The sequence below is a fragment of the Chlorocebus sabaeus genome, chromosome 8 (assembly GCF_047675955.1).
Source record: "Chlorocebus sabaeus isolate Y175 chromosome 8, mChlSab1.0.hap1, whole genome shotgun sequence".
Classification (NCBI taxonomy): Eukaryota; Metazoa; Chordata; class Mammalia; order Primates; family Cercopithecidae; genus Chlorocebus; species Chlorocebus sabaeus.
Genome location: NC_132911.1, coordinates 136486477 through 136503945, shown reverse-complemented (window position 1 = coordinate 136503945; position 17469 = coordinate 136486477). Strand labels below are relative to the sequence as shown.

At 38.4% G+C, this 17469-nt stretch overlaps 1 protein-coding gene across 5 annotated transcripts in view; it reads left to right on the top strand.

Annotated features, from left to right (window-relative positions):
- The first annotated feature begins 383 nt into the window (after positions 1-383).
- Positions 384-17469, top strand: part of TMEM71 (transmembrane protein 71) — a 49323-nt gene continuing 32237 nt past the window's right edge. For 4 of the 5 annotated variants that reach the window (XM_008001581.3, XM_008001579.3, XM_008001580.3 and 1 more), the window contains exons 1-5: positions 384-539; positions 2102-2177; positions 3753-3813; positions 9092-9304; positions 13840-14012. In XM_008001581.3, coding sequence (XP_007999772.3) covers positions 2138-2177; positions 3753-3813; positions 9092-9304; positions 13840-14012 — 487 coding nt within the window. In that variant the 5' untranslated portion in view covers positions 384-539; positions 2102-2137. Of the gene's footprint in view, positions 540-2101; positions 2178-2981; positions 3814-9091; positions 9305-13839; positions 14013-17469 lie in introns of those variants that run through there. The other variant, XM_073018367.1, reaches the window with a different exon arrangement.

Genomic DNA, 17469 nt, shown 5'->3' with positions numbered 1-17469 from the left:
GATCAAGCTCTTGCTGTTTAGTAGTATTCTGAATTTAATAGCATCAGTGCATTATCCTCAATACATTTAAGTGATTTGGACAAAGATCACTACTCTGCACCACTTATAACTGAATGTGGCCAGATGATGAGCAAGAAGTGAGACTGAAAGTCTTTCTCATGTTTTTGCAGCCAAAGGTGACAAGTTAGCTCAGCAAACCACCCCTCCAGTGACCAGGTTGTAACCAGCTGGCCTGATACACGGGCTGCACATTCCCTGCTGCTGGCCCAGGAAACTCTGTGAAATCTTCACCACACTCCTCAGTATGAATGCCACTGATGTGAGCCCAACAGGAAGTATGACCTCATTCTGCTTCTTTGTCTCTGGTTACGCAGGCTGTTTTCAAAAGAAAACAAGAGAAGTTGTAAGACTGACTTTCCCAAGAACTATACGCTCATTTATATCAGAAAATAGACAAGAGAAGAAGAGGCTGCTGAAGACAAAAACTTCTCTGCAAACACCTGTGGACGGCAATGTGTGTGGGCATCTGTGAGAAGAAGGTAGGGTGGGATTCCCTTTATTAAGAGACTTTTGCACCTGTTGACATTCAGACATTTTTTTTCAGCTGAGGAACTGCTCAGTCCTCAAATTTTCCACTGTCAACCACAGGAAGCTTCATATTTCAGTAATAATTTTGTCCTTTGTCAATTGGAAGAAGAGGCTGGGAATTCCCTTTGGAAGGAACACGTATGCACACATTATTTTTCAGAATAGATGTGTTGCTTTGATGGAACTGGCAGATTCTGTTTCTTGAAAAGTTTTAGATCTATAACTGAAGGGTTTTTGTTCTACTGTTACTAATTTTCTATTGAATGTCAGTGTACTGCCTGTAGATTCCTCTAAGCACTTGTAAGATAGAGCAATAAGACCTTACTTTCTGCTGCAGGATTTACAGGCTTAAAATTAAGCTTAATACTTGGGGAACACTAAAATAAGGTAATTTGGGCTGGGCATATCCATACAATGTTGATCAAAAATGAAAAGAACAAGTGACATACTAATATATTACATTACATTGGGATTATTTTATATCCCAAACAAATGAAATTTGTAAATGTGTGCTTTGATTTAGAGATCTTCCAAGGAAGGCCAGAAAGTTCTCCTGATGTCTTTGAAGGTCTCTATAAACCAGGTTTATAGTTTCCTAATAGGGTTCGTATATATTTATTGAAATATTCAACTTGAAGCTATAGAATTAGCCTGGTTTGATTGATTGTATTACAGCTACAAAAACAATCCATTACTAGTTCTCACGTTACAAAATGTGGCCATAGGTGGTGAATCAGAAAAGAATTTAGTCCTACCTTGTAAAGTGATTAGGATAGTGATACTATATACAAAGTTTCATAGTCAACAGAAGTTGGTTCTATTTGATGAACAGTAAATGATCAAAGTTTGCATAATTTGCATTCTTTGATATGTTTTTAATTTGTAATTGAGAAATTAAATTATGTCTTCGTGGGAACTGAGTTCTAAAATCTTCCCAGTGGTATGCTATCTTTAGTGCAATGTTACTTATGCTGTTTAGGAATGTCCAGGCTGATAAAAGCTATTAAAAAACACACTCTGTGACTACCTGTCAATGGTTCAAGTTGTTGCGCAAAAGACAGACACCAATCTCCAAGCACCGTTTGAAACTTGATAATGAAGATGATTTGTGTCAGATGATTAAAATACAAGTAAGTTTGTTTTGGGGGCTAAATTACTGTTAGACCAGTCATTTTATTAAGATTTCTTAATCAAATACCTCACTTTCATTATTGTCTTTGGATTACAAATCAACCTTTTTAAGTCTAGATTTTACAAATAAGGTATGGTTCTTATTTACAGAAAAAGGTTATTGAGATGCACTGAGCGAGGCAACGGAAAATGTTCAAAGTCATAGAGGCAGACATAACTTTAGAGAAGTTGTGTCTTCAATCTGGTCTCCTACCTTCAATTCTGTATCTCTGTATTATTTCAGTAAACAAATCTGACTAGTGCAATTAGTAGATGCCATCTGTTTTGGCATAATTTTTCTATTTTTAATATATAGTCCACCTTTTTTTAACGTCTTTTGCAGAGAATCTGTGAAGTTTGAGCAAGCGGCCTTCCCAAGATGTACCGAATATCTCAACTGATGTCAACACCAGTAGCAAGTAAATGTAGAAGAACTGTGATACGCAATTATCTTTTGAACGATTAGACTCCTTTTAGCAATTTCCTTGCTTTGATTTTGCTGATACTCAGACCATTAACCATCTGTCAGTAGCTTGTGCTTCTTAAATGCCAGTGTTCACTTTGGCAATGATTTTGACTTCATTTTTTTCCTTGAAAGAAATGTGGTATTTTTCCTTCTAGTAGAAAAAAAAAAAAAAAAAAAAAAAAAAAAACCGTTTTTTTTTTAGATGCCTGTGCATAAATGTGAAAGGAGATTGTTTATCAGCTACTATTAAGATGCAAAACTGTTTGTGTATAAAAAATGCTGAATGATTTTGATAGCTACTTGCAGAAAATAAGGGCGCTGTTGAAACGGTAGTGGTTTCAAGTTTCTTCCTTCCTCTTGTTATTTTCTCCCAAAACCCCACTTCTAACTCTCCCTCACACACCCACAGTTTTCTCCTTACAAATCAACCAGCCCAATCTGAAAGTCTAAATTCCTTTCTTTGTCCTGATACTAATTGTCCATAATGGAATCAAATTTCACTAAGCTTGTCTGTTAGGACCATTGACACCATCTCTGCACACGATAAAATTCTGCTTTAGAGTTTAGAATATTAATCACCTCCAACTTTCCCCAAGTAAAGTCTGTTGCCATGCCTTTGGTTAAACTGGAACGAACGAATGGATGATGTTTCTATAATTAAGAAAACTCACAGTCTTTATACATTGGAAAATTTTATATAAAACAAAACAAAACCTTATTTCTTCCCCACTAATGTCTTTTGCTCATTATTTTACAGTAGAAGTGTCTTAATATGCACTAAAGAGAGAGAGTCTACAACAATGATTGAACTCCTCAGTTTACTGAGTAGCTACAATAACCAACACATTGGGTAACTGATTTGGGTTTTCTCCCGTTCATACAAGACGTTTTTTTCCCATCCTTTCATGAGCTCAGTTTGATGCTAATGATTTATTATTGCCTCATCCTGCACTAAGGAACTTTTTTTTTTTTTTCTTTTTTTTTTTTTTTTTTTTGAGACAGAGTCTGGCTCTGTAGCCCAGGCTGGAGTGCAGTGGCCGCATCTCAGCTCACTGCAAGCTCCGCCTCCCGGGTTTACGTCATTCTCCTGCCTCAGCCTCCAGAGTAGCTGGGACTACAGGCGCCCACCACCTCGCCCGGCTAGTTTTTTGTATTTTTTAGTAGAGACGGGGTTTCACCGTGTTAGCCAGAATGGTCTAGATCTCCTGATCTCGTGATCTGACCTCCTCGGCCTCCCAAAGTGCTGGGATTACAGGCGTGAGCCACTGCACCTGGAACTTCTAGAGAGTTATGTGGGAGCGGGAACAGAAGATAGAAACCTCTAGTTTATGTCTTGCTTCCAGTAGAGCCCTGGTGATAAGGGTGTCTGTACTAGTTGGAATCTTCCAGCTGAAGCTGGAACGTCAGCTATTCCCATCTTCTTACATGCCTCCACTGTTTGCAATTATACATATTGATACATGTATCAACATATGTAACTGTTGATCAGGTATGATACATTCTACTTCTCTCTCTTTTGTTTATGCAGGTTCTTCCAGGTTGGAAAGAGAGTATGCTGGAGAACTGTCTCCCACGTGTATTTTCCCAAGGTATATTATGGAGCTTCTTTTAAGAAATAATAATTCTGGCCAGGCGTGGTGGCTCACGCCTGTAATTCCAGCACTTTGGGAGGCCTAGGCGGAAAGATCACGAGGTCAGGAGATCGAGACCATCCTGGCTAACACAGTAAAACCCCGTCCCTACTAAAAATACAAATAAAATAAAATAAAATAAAATAAAATAAAATAAAATAAAATAAAATAAAAATCAGCACAGCATGGTGGCGGGCGCCTGTAGTCCCAGCTACTAGGAAGGCTGAGGTGGGAGAATGACGTGAACCCAGGAGACAGAGCTTGCAGTGAGCCGAGATCGTGCCACTGCACTCCAGCCTGGGCGACAGAGCAAGACTTGTCTAAAAAAAAAAAAAAAATCATTCTTCTCTGGGCATGGTGTCTCACACCTGTAATCCCAGTACTTTGGGAGGCCGAGGTGGGTGGATCACTTGAGGTCAGGAGTTTGAGATCAGCCTGGATAAAACATGGTAAAACCTTGTCTCCACTAAAAATATAAAAATTAGCCGGGCGTGGTGGTGGTGTGCCTGTAATCCCAGCTACTCCTGAGGCTGGGGTGGGAGAATCACTTGAACCTGGGAGGCAGAGGTTGCAGTGAGCCAAGACTGCACCACTGCATTCCAGCCTGGGCGACAGAGCAAGACTTCATCTCAAATTAATAATAATTATTATTTGGAAATAGTCCCTTTTGATGTTTCCAAAGTCTCAGATTTCTATGTCTGTCTTTGTTGTATTATTGGTTTGAAATTATTATTTTAGCTATCATCTAGTTTTGAAAGGCTATTTATTTTCAGTGCCATGTACATACTAAATGAAATCTTGCCTAATAGAATAATGAATATATATATTATAATCACATATCATATATATTAGTGTCAATATATAGGCAGTTGTGAATTGTTTCTCTGGTGAGTGGTGAAACTATTGAATACTGATGAATGATTACTTTTTCTCAAACTGATATCTTTTTAAATATGCTTTCCTATCTTGTTTTATAAAAGCAACACAATTCTATACCAATGGCCAAATTTTATGCTCTACCAAAACATGTACAGTCTACCATTTTGTTGAAGTGCTACAAGGGAGTCTTTTTTCTTTCTTTTTTCAATGACTCACTGAGTGTCTCTTATTCCTTATACAGACATCAGCTAACGTTTCCCCCAGCATGGTGAAATGTGCCTAGAGTGTAAAGAGATCATACATTCATTTTAGGACCGGCTCCTTCTTGTAAATTGTAGGCCTCCTGATGCTACCAAATGAATCAATATGAACAGAGGCACATGTGGAAAGGATCCATGGTTTAGAGTCAGATACACTAGGGTTCATATCATAGCTCTGCCACCTACTAGCTATGTAAAATATCCAAATAATTTGCTGCTTTTGTAAATCATTTTTTCCTGCTATATGATGAAGATAATAATGATACTTAGCTTTTAGAGGTTTGTGAAGAGTAGATAAAGGGCAAAAAGTAGGGGGCCAGGTCATGTTCAATGTTCAATAACTCACATTAAGTTGAAACAGTATTTTATTACTAGACTGAGTGCATGTATTCATTGTATATAAGCTTTTAAATGTAAAAATATCAGAAATTCAGTAGAGCATGAGGCAGATGTGTAGAAGGATGAGAGACATTTTGTAATCTATCAGTGTGTAATTATCTAACATTTTCTAATGGTCCTAATGATACTTGTCCTTTCACCAACCAGTCTTTGTCCTATCCTAGGAGGTACGATTTAGGCTCTTCTAAGGCCTAGTCAGTAACCTCACAAGAAAAGAAAAGGCTTTGTCTTTAGGCAGTTAGGCACGTTGCTAGGCTTTGCTGTGGGATTGGACTGTAGAAACCAATTGGAAAGGACCTGCTAAAAACGAATCAGCTACTAAGTTTATTAGAGCAGAATGAAGCAAGAGTCAAGATCTACAGATAATTTTGTTATCTGCTCTAAAGGTTTGATATTGTTTAGAAGGGTCCTTTTTTTAAACTATAATCCAGGTGTTGGAAGAGTGTCTTCATTTTGTTTACAATCAAGAGAGGATAGATAAAGGTAGGGGCATTATAAAGCAAAGATGCCGGGGGATTAGGGAGACTGCAGTTGATAACTGTTGAATGTTGAAACCTTGGAAATTGGAGTGCAGATAGAAATACAGGTCCAGAACTCTGGAACCTCCTAAGTGTCCAGTACCATATAGTTGCCCCATTAATTTTCACGGAGGCAAAAGGCTGTAGAAGAAAGAGCACTAGAGTAGGAGAAAAATTATCTAGATTTTTACCTTGCCTCTCCCACTTGTAAGCCCTGAGTTATTGAACAACGAACTTAACCTACTGGAGCCTCCATTTTCATATTTATTAATAGGGATAACAAGAACCAAAATGTTCTGTTAAAGTGCATGTCTGGAAATAGTCCCTTTTGATGTTTCCGAAGTCTCAGATTTCTACCCATACTATTCAATATTTTTATCAATGATTTGGATTGAGAATATATAGATTCCAGGGATAACATATTTGTATGACATCATGTAAACATATTAAAAGTATTGTGTAATTTAATGATAATCCCTCAAAATTCTAACAGCACAAAATGAATAGTCATTCAAATAGTAGGCAGCATATTTAGCTTACCACCCTTAGGCAATGGAAAGCATAGACATTAACAACCTCCATTAAATTATGACATTAAATATTTACAGAAATCTATGAGGCTTATTTTGGGCAATCTTTACTGCACAGATTCACATTTGTTAAAAAAAAAAAAAAATACTAAGCCTTGGAGAGAATAATTAGCAAGAGGTAGAGCCAGGATTGAAACCAAGGGTATGAACCTAGCTCTATCTGCAAAGTCTTAATTACATATTGACTTTGTAATATAAAATTGGTCCAAAAGTCTAAGAGAGGAAAGGTACATCTAAATATACAGGAAAAAGACTAGAAATTGATAGTTTATTTAGATGAGATCAGGCACGTTCAGGGTGGTATGGCCGTAGACTTGATAGTCTATTTAATAGTGTGATAATATGTTGGTAACTGGGGGAGAAAAAAAAGAATCAAGCTAATGTGACTTAAGCTTCATTGCTAAAGACATGGATTCTATAATGAGGGAAGTGATAGTCCCTATATCTCTTGGGCAGACACACTTAAAGGGCTAGGTTCTATGGTTGGCATAATATTTAAGAGGAACTCTAAAAAGTGGAGAATACTCAGAGAAAAGCCATCAAACTATGATAGCTAAGGGATCAAAACTACATCATGTCGTATAAAGATGAGTTCAATGAACTGGAGGACTTTTAATGTGGAGAAGCGAGGACCCAGGGAGGACATGGAAACTCTCTTTAAATAGCTGAATAGATCTCAAATGGAAGATAGAAGGAACGGAAAACGAAGGGAAAGAAAAGAAGGGAGGAAGTGAACATTTATTAAGCCCATACTAGGTGCTAAGCACAGACCATTTATTTTATTATGTAATTATTAAGATAACCCAATAATAAAGATTTTTTTCTTGTTTTACATGTAAGGAAACAGTCTAAGAGGCTAAGTGACTGGATTAAGGTTACTTACCTAAGCAATGACAGAGTTGGAATTATGGGCTTAGAGGGGGATTGACTTCAAATCCCCTGTCTTGTCCACTATGCTACAGCCCATATTTGTTCAGTGAAGGGTTGTGGGGGTGCTTAGTAAGTGTGGGGTCCTTCTTACTGAAGGTGTGCATGCAGAGAGGGACAATGTTTGTCAGAAATACAGCAGATGGGAAATTTGGTGGGGCTGCAGACATGACCGTCAAAACTCCTTCTGATTCTTAGAATCTGTGATTTTCTGGAAGCATATGGTCCCAATTTATGCAATTAAGTGGAATACATAATATGTAAAAATTATTGAAAGCATCAAGGTAAGAGCACATGAGAGCTATTGTACTATCAGTGCTGTTAACTGATTGACACAAAACCACCCCAAGAACTCAGATACATTCAGACAGTATATATTTTCATAGGTTTTACCAGATTTCCATAGCCTGTCAGGTGATTTCATTCAGTAACTGGCATTGAGTTTATTTACATACTGAACATTTTTTAGGCTCACAATATCTGCCCTCCAGTAATGTATAAAATAATTACTGAGGCGGACATACGTCCACAAAAATCACAGTGAGATTAATTGGGGTTTAGGACAAAGAAAAATAATTTTTATGGGAGAAGAGAGGGGGAAAAAACTAAGCAGTTTTGAAGAAATAACACATTACATACTCTTTTATCCAATATGGCTCTATTACTATTGTCACCAGGCTTCCACCAAACCTCACCTCAAGAAATTTTACATTTATGAAACATTTTTATAATAATTTAGTTGCCTGTCAATTATAGGGCCATGTGATTCCTTCCTTCCTTCCTTCCTTCCTTCCTTCCTTCCTTCCTTCCTTCCTTCCTTCCTTCCTTCCTTCCCTTATTCATTTCTTCCTTTCTTCCCTTCTTTCTCTTCCTCTTTCTTTCTCTCTCTTTTCCTCCTTCCTTTAGATACAGGGTCTTTGGTATGGTGCTCAGGCTGGAGTGCAGTGGCTATTCTCAGGCATGAATAGCACACTGCAGCTTCCAACTTCCTGGGCTAAAGGGATCCTCCTGCCTTAGCCTTCTGAGTAGCTGGGACTATAGGCACACACCACCAATCCCATCTCAATGTGATTGTTTTTTAAAACTAAGACACATATAGGTTTACTCAAGGAATTATGAGGCTTCCCTGGATACCAAATCAGGGAAGGTAACCGTGTGCCCATTTTGTGCAGCCAACCTGGAGGGAAATTTGCACAGGCCAAAAATGATCTTTTTGACTGCATGTTCACCCTGTACCTCATATGTTTCCGGTGGCTACATAGTTATAATGTCTCTATTACAGTGACAAGATTAAAGATCTGGCAACTGGAGGGCTATTCAAAATAAGGGAGTAGAGGGAATTTTGAGCTTCCGACATCCCATCCAAAAAAAATATAATCCTATCCAAAAAACGTAGGTTCATCGTATGGTGAGGAAAGTGATTAGCCATCGTTTTCACCAAGGTTTAAAACAGAAAGAAGCACTAAAGGTTCTGTAGTTTAATGCTGTCATAGGTGAGGAGATGAAGCCCAGAAGGTTAAGAGTGACATTCCTAATGGTTGCAGAAGTAATTGACAGTCATGAATGCAAAGATGTTATTTTCCTTCACAGTGATGAGACGTGGTTGATGTGGGACTGGATGTACTGAATAGATATTTAAAGGGCTTTCCCTTTTCCTTCTTAGTTTTACCTGTGATTCCCTGGATGGTGACCATTCTTTTGAATGCAGCTCCGTAGATCCCCTGACAGGCTCCCACTATATCTGTCGCCGAAGTCCCAGACTCCTCACCAATGGCTACTATATTTGGAACGAAGACAGCTTCCTGTGCGACAAAGATGGCAACATAACTCTGAACCCATCCCAGACCAGTGTTATGTACAAAGAGAACTTAGTTAGGTAAGTAGAGCATATTATAGAAAGAAATCTGAAGTCCAATCCATCCATTAATTGTTCACTCATTCATTTATTCACCCAACTATCTTTTATAAGGAGCCCATTATTGTTCCAGACTGTGGAAATACAAAGGGTAAGAGGGAATGGGCATAGCCAACATGAAAACAAATGAGAGCAATGAAGTAATATAGGTGCCAGGATAGAAACCTGTCAGGGTGCAGTGAAGGGATAAAAGAAAGGAGATACATTTTACTTGGGGAATAGGTAAAAATAAACTCACTAGAGGTGGTGATGGCTGATTTAAGTCTTGAAAAATGTAGGATGTTAGTTAAAATAAAAATAGGAAAGAGGACTTCTGGAAAGATGGCACAGGTGTGGGGTTCTGAGAGACCCTGGTAAAACTTGGAGAATAGCAAATAGTTGGGTAGGAATAAACTTAGGGTGGGAAGGAGTGTTTTGTAAGAAAGAAGACTGAGCACAGGAGCAGGGGCTGGATGAAAGGGGTTAAATTTCAGGCTAAGGAGTTTGAGCAGTACTCTATAGATAAAGAGGGGTCATTGATAAATTATCAGATGTATTCTTAGAAAGATAATAGTGACTGCTATGGAAAGGATGGGTGGTTGGATGTGTATGAATATGTCAGTAGAGAGTGAGTACAATGGGAAAAATGAAGGCAAGGTATCCATGGATTAAAAGCAAATTGTGGTAGCAATGATGAAAGAATAAGGGTGGGGAGATAGATAAAAAGAATGGTAAAGGGGTGGAATCTTGGTCATCCAAAGATGTGGGAGGTCCAACAAAGGAAGAACACTTGCATGAATCTTAGGACTCTGGTTCTGTCAAGTAGATGTATGGTAGGACCATTTATCAAGATCAGAAAGAAAGGATGGGCATGTTTGAGGAAAGAAGATGGATGAGTTCACTTTGGATCGGTACATTTGGATAATCACATTCATTTTCTTTTGCTTCAAAACCACCCATATGCTGACTGAATCAGTCAGCTATTGACACAATAAGGCTGTGTAACAAATAACTATCAAATCTTAATGATATAAAACAAAGAGTCCACACATGTTGGAAGTTAGTTGGAGTAGGTTGGTTTAGTCTGAACAAGGTTGAGGTTGGCTTCAGTTGGAATCAGTGTGCATCCTATAGGTCATTCCCTTGAGACCATTTGACTACAGAAAAATGTTCTTTCCATTGTAATTACATAAATGCAAGAGGACATACCCCAACAGCAGGCACATTTCAAGCCTCTGTGTGCATCTATCTGCTACCATCTCACTGGTCAATTCAACTTATATGGGCAAGTTGTAATAAGGGTCAGGGAAATACACTCTACCTTTGTTGATGAGGGAAGGAGGAATTTCCTATAGGCATCTCAAACCCAGTATGTCCAAAATAGATTAGGTCACCTTTCTTTCAAAATGTTTCTCACATGATTTCTATTTCAATGAAAAGAAGCACCATTTATCCTCTGCTGAGTCTCTCTAGACTTGACATTTTTATTCATACATCCCTTTTAGTCAGTTGGTCAGGATAAGATGGTGTCGGTAGTAACTTATAGATCTAAATATGTAATGTTTCAAATGAAAGCAGATTTTATTTCTTCTTCTTTTTATGTCTTTTTTTTTTTGAAATGGAGTCTTGCTCTCTTGCCAGGCTGGAGTACAGTGGTGTGATCTCGGCTCACTGCAACCTCCAACTCCCTGGTTCAAGCGATTCTTCTGCCTCAGCCTCCCAAGTAGCTGAGATTACAGGCACCCACCACCATGCCCAGCTAATTTTTGTATTTTTGGTAGAGACAGGGTTTCACCATGTTGGCCAGGATGGTCTCGATCTCCTGACCTTATGATCTGCCCGCCTCCAACTCCCAAAGTGCTGGGATTACAGGTGTAAGCCATTGCACTGGGCCCAGATTTTATTTCTTGCTCATGTAATTGTCCAGCATGAGTGTTCTAGCCTAACTGGTGACCTACCTTGAAGCAGAGACTCGGAGACCCAGATTTCTTTCATCATATGCATCTGCTAACCATGCAAGCCTTATAGAGGCTGTGGCATGGTGGAATTGCCGGGAACCAACTGGTAAAAGTGTAGAAAGAATGTGAGTTGAAGGAACACCTGCTTTCCCCAAGACTCCAGCCCATAAATGGCACAGATCACTTCTGCTCACATTCCACTGGGGAGACTTTAGACTCATGACCACACCTAATGGCAAAGGAGCAGAAAGATGTAGTTCAGTTGTGTGTCCAGGTAAGGTGTATTTGGTAAGAAGTTTATTGTTTCCACGACAAACGTGAAGACCAAATGAATCTACTTCCTAAAATTATTTTGAATTGTTCCTCTTGTCTTTGTTCCCATAGCTATTTTCTTCATTCAGGCCACCATAACCTCCTGTTTAGATTTCTGCAATGATTACCTTAGCATTCTGATGCCTCCTGCATTAGCCACCTTCCAGTACATTCTCCAGGCCAGGCTACTGCAAGGTGGTTTCCTTCCATTGGTTAGGCACCCTCCTTCAGGAAAATTTTACTCCATTTTCTTTCTTCTCATTTCGCCTTCCATAACTGCCAATGTTTGTTATTTAAAAAATAAAATAAATGTATTGATTGCTTTCTGTGTGCTAGGGACTATCCCAACTGGTTTGCATATATGCTACCATTTGATTCCCAACTCCTGCTCTGGAATCTTATGACATAGATTTTATTACTGCCATTCCCATTTCACAAAGGTGAAACATAAGTTCAGAGAGGTTAAGTAATTTTCCCAAGCTCACAGGGCTGTTAGGTGGAAATAGGATTCCAGCTCAGATGGTCTGACTTTCAAGAATCAGTTTTGCAACATCACTTTTAACTCTAGCACACGTTATATAGATGTTCTTGATGTTAAAGATGTTTCACCCGTACTTTTTGTTCTCAAATTTGATGAGTGCCCATCCCATAATAGGTACTCAATAAAGAGCTGTTTAGTGAATTAATGAATGTAAGAATAAATGAATAAAAATTTCTAATTGCTGTTTATTCCATTTTAAATGATCTCATCATAGAACCTACAAGAATCTTTCAAATTTGGTTCATTTTCACAAGAATGTGTTCCATTGTCATGAACTCTACCATTTTTCTCAACTTGCCATTCCTGGAACCAATGACAGAGAGAGTTCAAATAATTTAGATTTTCTGAACAGCAGCACTATTCACATTTTGCACCAGATAATTATTTGTTGTGGGCAACTGCCCTGTGCACTGTAGGATGTTTAATGACATCTCTGGCCTCTTCTCACCGTCTGCCAGGAGCACTCCTTCCCTGGTGTAACATTAACAAAATGTCTCCAAAACCTACCAGATGTTCCCTGCAGCCAAAAATCAACGTGGTGGAGAACCATCAGGATAAAGAATGCACAAGGCTTGTTGTAATTCATCCTAACCACCAAAGGAAAGCACAATTCAAAATGCATCTTCTGGTAGCAGCTGTAGCTAAAGAGCAGAATTTTGTGATGGGAAAACTGTTCCATGCCCTCCTTGCATGTGATGGGAAAGCTGTCTCACTCGACCTTGCATTACCTAGCTTTGGTTCAGGCCCTCACTATTTTTCACCAGTATAGTGAGCACCCTGTGCTCAGCACAGGGCTTGACACATCACAGGAAGATACGCAACAGTGACTCCCCTGTGCACTTCGATCAGCCCCTCTGCCCACAATCTTGCACCTCTGAGCCACCCTGTGTTACCGACAATTTTGGAAATGCAAACCGAATTATGTCATCACTACTGTCTTCCCTGTAGCCATGCTTTAGAGGTCTCCCTTTGTTCCAACACTAAATTCCAACTCCCTTGTATCATATGAGAAGTCCATCATTACCTGCCTTCCTTTTACCTGTCCTGCTTCATTTCTTGGCATGACCTAATCACACCTACTGGTTCCTCGATGAACAGGTCAGATCATCTCATGCAGCTTACAACTCACTTCTCCCAGAAAAACTCCCTCGATTATCAAGTAGCACTGCCACTCCTGGTGCCCTCAGAGCAGCCTCTAGGTAATCCTTTCAGAGCATGTATCTCCTATATAGCATATCGATCAAAAGCAAAGACCATGGAGGCAGACTCTCTGGGTTTGCATCCCAACTATGTCACTTACTAGCTGCGTGACCTCAACCAAGTGACTTAACCTATCTGTGCCTAAGTTTCCTGATCAGAAAAATGGGATAATAATAGTATCTGTTTCACAGAGTTGTACTGAAGATAATGTGAGTTAATCTATGTAAAGCACTAAGAAAGATGCTTGGCACAGAATAAACTAAAGCATTACCTATATGTGCATTATTTTTTTTTCTTTCTCCCATAATACATTGTGAACTTTTCACACACAAAGTTTTGTCTTTTATCTCAGTTCTCTTGACATTGAGCCAAGGACCTGGCACACAGTAGAATTTGAGAAACTTCTGTGGAATTAATTCAGTGAGCAGACTTGGGTTGTGGAAATCACAGTTTTGAACTAAAGGTAACTATTATTAATTGTTCACCATGCTTTCATTTCTCTCCAGGATATTTAGAAAGAAAAAGAGAATCCGTCATCCCTTTTCTTCTCTCTTCAACCTCAGTACCTCCAAATCTTGGCTGCATGGAAGTATCTTTTGTGACGTCGACTCTTCTCCAAGTGAGGACAACTGGTTGGAGGGGATCAAGAGGTTGGACACAGACCATTGCAATGGAAATGGTGAGTTTTGAGTCTTCTTTTCCATAGTAAAATTTTATCTCCAAGTGGGCAGTGGTAACCTTGTGGTCCTCGACCACTGTCTGTTCCAGAGATGACAGTCATTTTGATGGAGAGATGGACCACATTTTAAAAATTCTCTCTATATTACATGTGTGATCAAAACACATATGTGTCTATGTCATGCAAAATAGCCTAATGTAAATGTGTAAATTATTAAGTTGATAATGCTGGGAAAATATTTGCACATTTCCACCGTATCTTTTCTGTAAGGAATATAGGTGGAGAAAGGATACTGGAAAGTCAGATTTAGAAGACCTATATTGGAAAAAAATGTACTGGAGTCAGGGTTCAAATCCCAGTATGAATACACTTGGATAGTACTTAACTTTGTTGAGTTTAAATTTATTCATTTTTAAAACCATATATATGATTATATATATATATATGTGTGTATACATATAACTTGAAATATTATATATATTAGACATATATACATATTGTGTAATAACAATATTCATACAAGTAAGTATGTGTATATACATGTATATAAACACAGTGATGGGAACTCAAAGCATCTATTTTAAAATTTATTTTTCTTTTTCAACTTTTATTTTAGAATCAGAAGGTACATGTGCAGGTTTGTTACCTGGGTACATTATCTGATGCAGAGGTTTGGGTTATGAATGATCCCATCACCCAGTTACTAAGCATAGTACCCAATAGTTACTTGTTCAACCCTTGCCCCCTTCTCTCTCTCCCCCATCTAGTAGCTCTGGTGTCTACTGTTGCCATCTTTATATTCATGAATATCCGATGTTTAGCTCCCACTTATAGGTGAGAACATGGGGTATTTGGTTTTCTCTTCCTGTGTTAATTTGCTTAAGAAAATGGCTTCTAGCTTCAGCCATGTTGCTGCAAAGGACATGACTTCATTATTTTTAATGGCTGTGTAGTATTACATGGTGTATATGTACCATTTTCTTCATTCAATTCCATGTTGATGGGAACCTAGGTTGATTCTGTGTTATTGTGAATAGTGCCACCATGAAAATGTGTGTGTGTGTGTCATTTTGGTATAATGATTTGTTTCCTCTTGGATATATACCAAGTAATGGGATTGCTAGTGAAATGGTGGTTCTAAAGTCTTTGAGGAACTTCCAAACTGCTTTCCACGGTGGTTGAACTAATTTACATTCCCACCAACAGTGTGTAAACATTCCCTTTTCTCTGAAGCATCACCAACATCTGCTGTTTTTTGATTTTTAAATAATAGCCATTCTGACTGGTGTGAGATAGTGTCTCATTATGCTTTTTATTTGCATTTCTATGATGATTAGTGATGATGAACATTATTTCACATGTTTGTTGCTGCATGTATGTCTTCTTTGGAGAAGTATCTGCTCATATCTTTTGCCCATTTTAAATGGGGTTATTCGGTTTTCGCTTATTCAATTGTTTAAATTCCTAATAGGTTCTAGATATTAGACCTCTGTTAGATTCATAGTTTGTGAATATTTCTACCATTCTGTAGGTTGTCTGTTTACTCTTGTTGATAGTTTCTTTTGTTGTGCAGAAGCTCTTTAGTTTAATTAAGTTCTATTTGTCAATTTTTGTTTTTGTTGAAATTGCTTTTGAGGACTTAGTTATAAATTATTTTCCAAGGCTGATGTCCAGAATGGTGTTGCCTAGGTTTTCTTCTAGGATTCTGCTAGTTTAAGGGAGGTCTTACATTTAAATCTTTAATCCTTCTTGAGTTTTTATATATGGAGAAAGTTAGAGGTTGTTTTATTCTTCTGCATATAGCTATCCCAGCACCATTTATTTAATAGAGAGTCCTTTTCCCATTGCTTATTTTTTGTCGACTTTGTCAAAGATTAGGTGGCTCTATGAGTGAAGCTTTATTTCTGGGTTCTGTATTCCATTCCACTGGTTTATGTATTTGTTTTTGTATCAGTACCATGCTGTTTTGGTTACTATTGCCTTATAGTATAGTTTGAAGTTGGGTAATATGATGCCTCTGGCGCTGTTCTTTTTGCTTAGAATTGCTTTGGCTATTCAAACTCTTTTTTGGTACCAAGTTAAATTTAAATTGAAAAATAATATTGATAGTTTGATAGGAATAGGGATAGTTTGATAGGAGTAGTTTGAATTTGTAGATTGCTTTAGGCAACATGGCCATTTTTGTGATATTGATTCTTCCAATCCATGAGCATGAAATATTTTTCCATTTATTTGTGTCACTTGTAATTTTTTTTTTTTTTTTTTTTTTTTTTTTTTTTTTGAGACAGAGTCTCACTCTGTCACCCAGGCTGGAGTGCAGTGGTGCAATCTCGGCTCTTTGTCTCCTGGGTTCACACTATTCTCCTGCCTCAGCCTCCCAAGTAGCTGGGACTACAGGTACCCGCCACCACACCTGGCTAATTTTTCTGATTTGTAGTAAAGACAGGTTTTCACTGTGTTAGCCAAGATGGTCTCGATCTCCTGATCTCGTGATCTGCCCACCTCAGCCTCCCAACATGCTGGGATTACAGGGGTGAGCCACCACGCCTGGCCCTGTCACTTATAATTTCTTTAAGCAGTTCTTTGTGGTTCTTCTTGTAGAGATCTTTTATGTCCTTGGTTAGAGGTATTCCCAGGTATACTATTTTTTGTGGCAATTGTAAATGAGATTGCATTCTTGATTTGACTCTCAGCTTGAACGTTGTCAGTGTACACAATGTAATTAGGATACAGAATTGACTAGTGATTTCTGTATATTGATTCTCAAAGCATATTTTAAAGATGAAATGAGACAATGACTATCAGCCATAGTTCAATGTCTGGTGCTCAGTAAGTTGTAGTTATAATTATTTTTATTACTAGAATGGAAACAACAGATATTTATTGGGCACTTACCATTTTCCAGGTACTACAGTAGGTCAGGGGATACAAAGATGAAATAAACAATGTAACCCCTGTCTTCTTGGGCCTTCTGGTTTACTGGAACAGGGGCTGGGGTTCAGCTCTTTGTTAAATAATTGCAGAAACATAACATAATGATTGTGGTAGGTGCCATGAAAAAAAGTTGTATGACACAATGGGGAATTTGACTCATTTGGAAACGTAAGAAAAGTTTCCCTGTGGAACTGGCAATGGAGATGAGTGCTAGACAATGAGGGGGATTTTTCTGGGCAAAGGGGAAAGGCAAGAACATTCTGTGCTGAGGAGATGAAAACATCTGGAGTGTGAGTTGCCTAGTGAGTAGACATGCTTGGTGAGAGAATACAGCATGCATGGTTTGAAACACAATGAGTTTAAGTTTCTTTGGGACATCCAAGAGACAATGTCAAGATGGTGTTGATATTTGTAATCTGGAGCTCAGAGGAGGAATCTGAGTTAAAGTTATACATCTGGAAGTCATATCAGTATAGGTAGTCATTGAGGCCTTGCAGTGGACGAGATGGATTAGGAAGAGGGT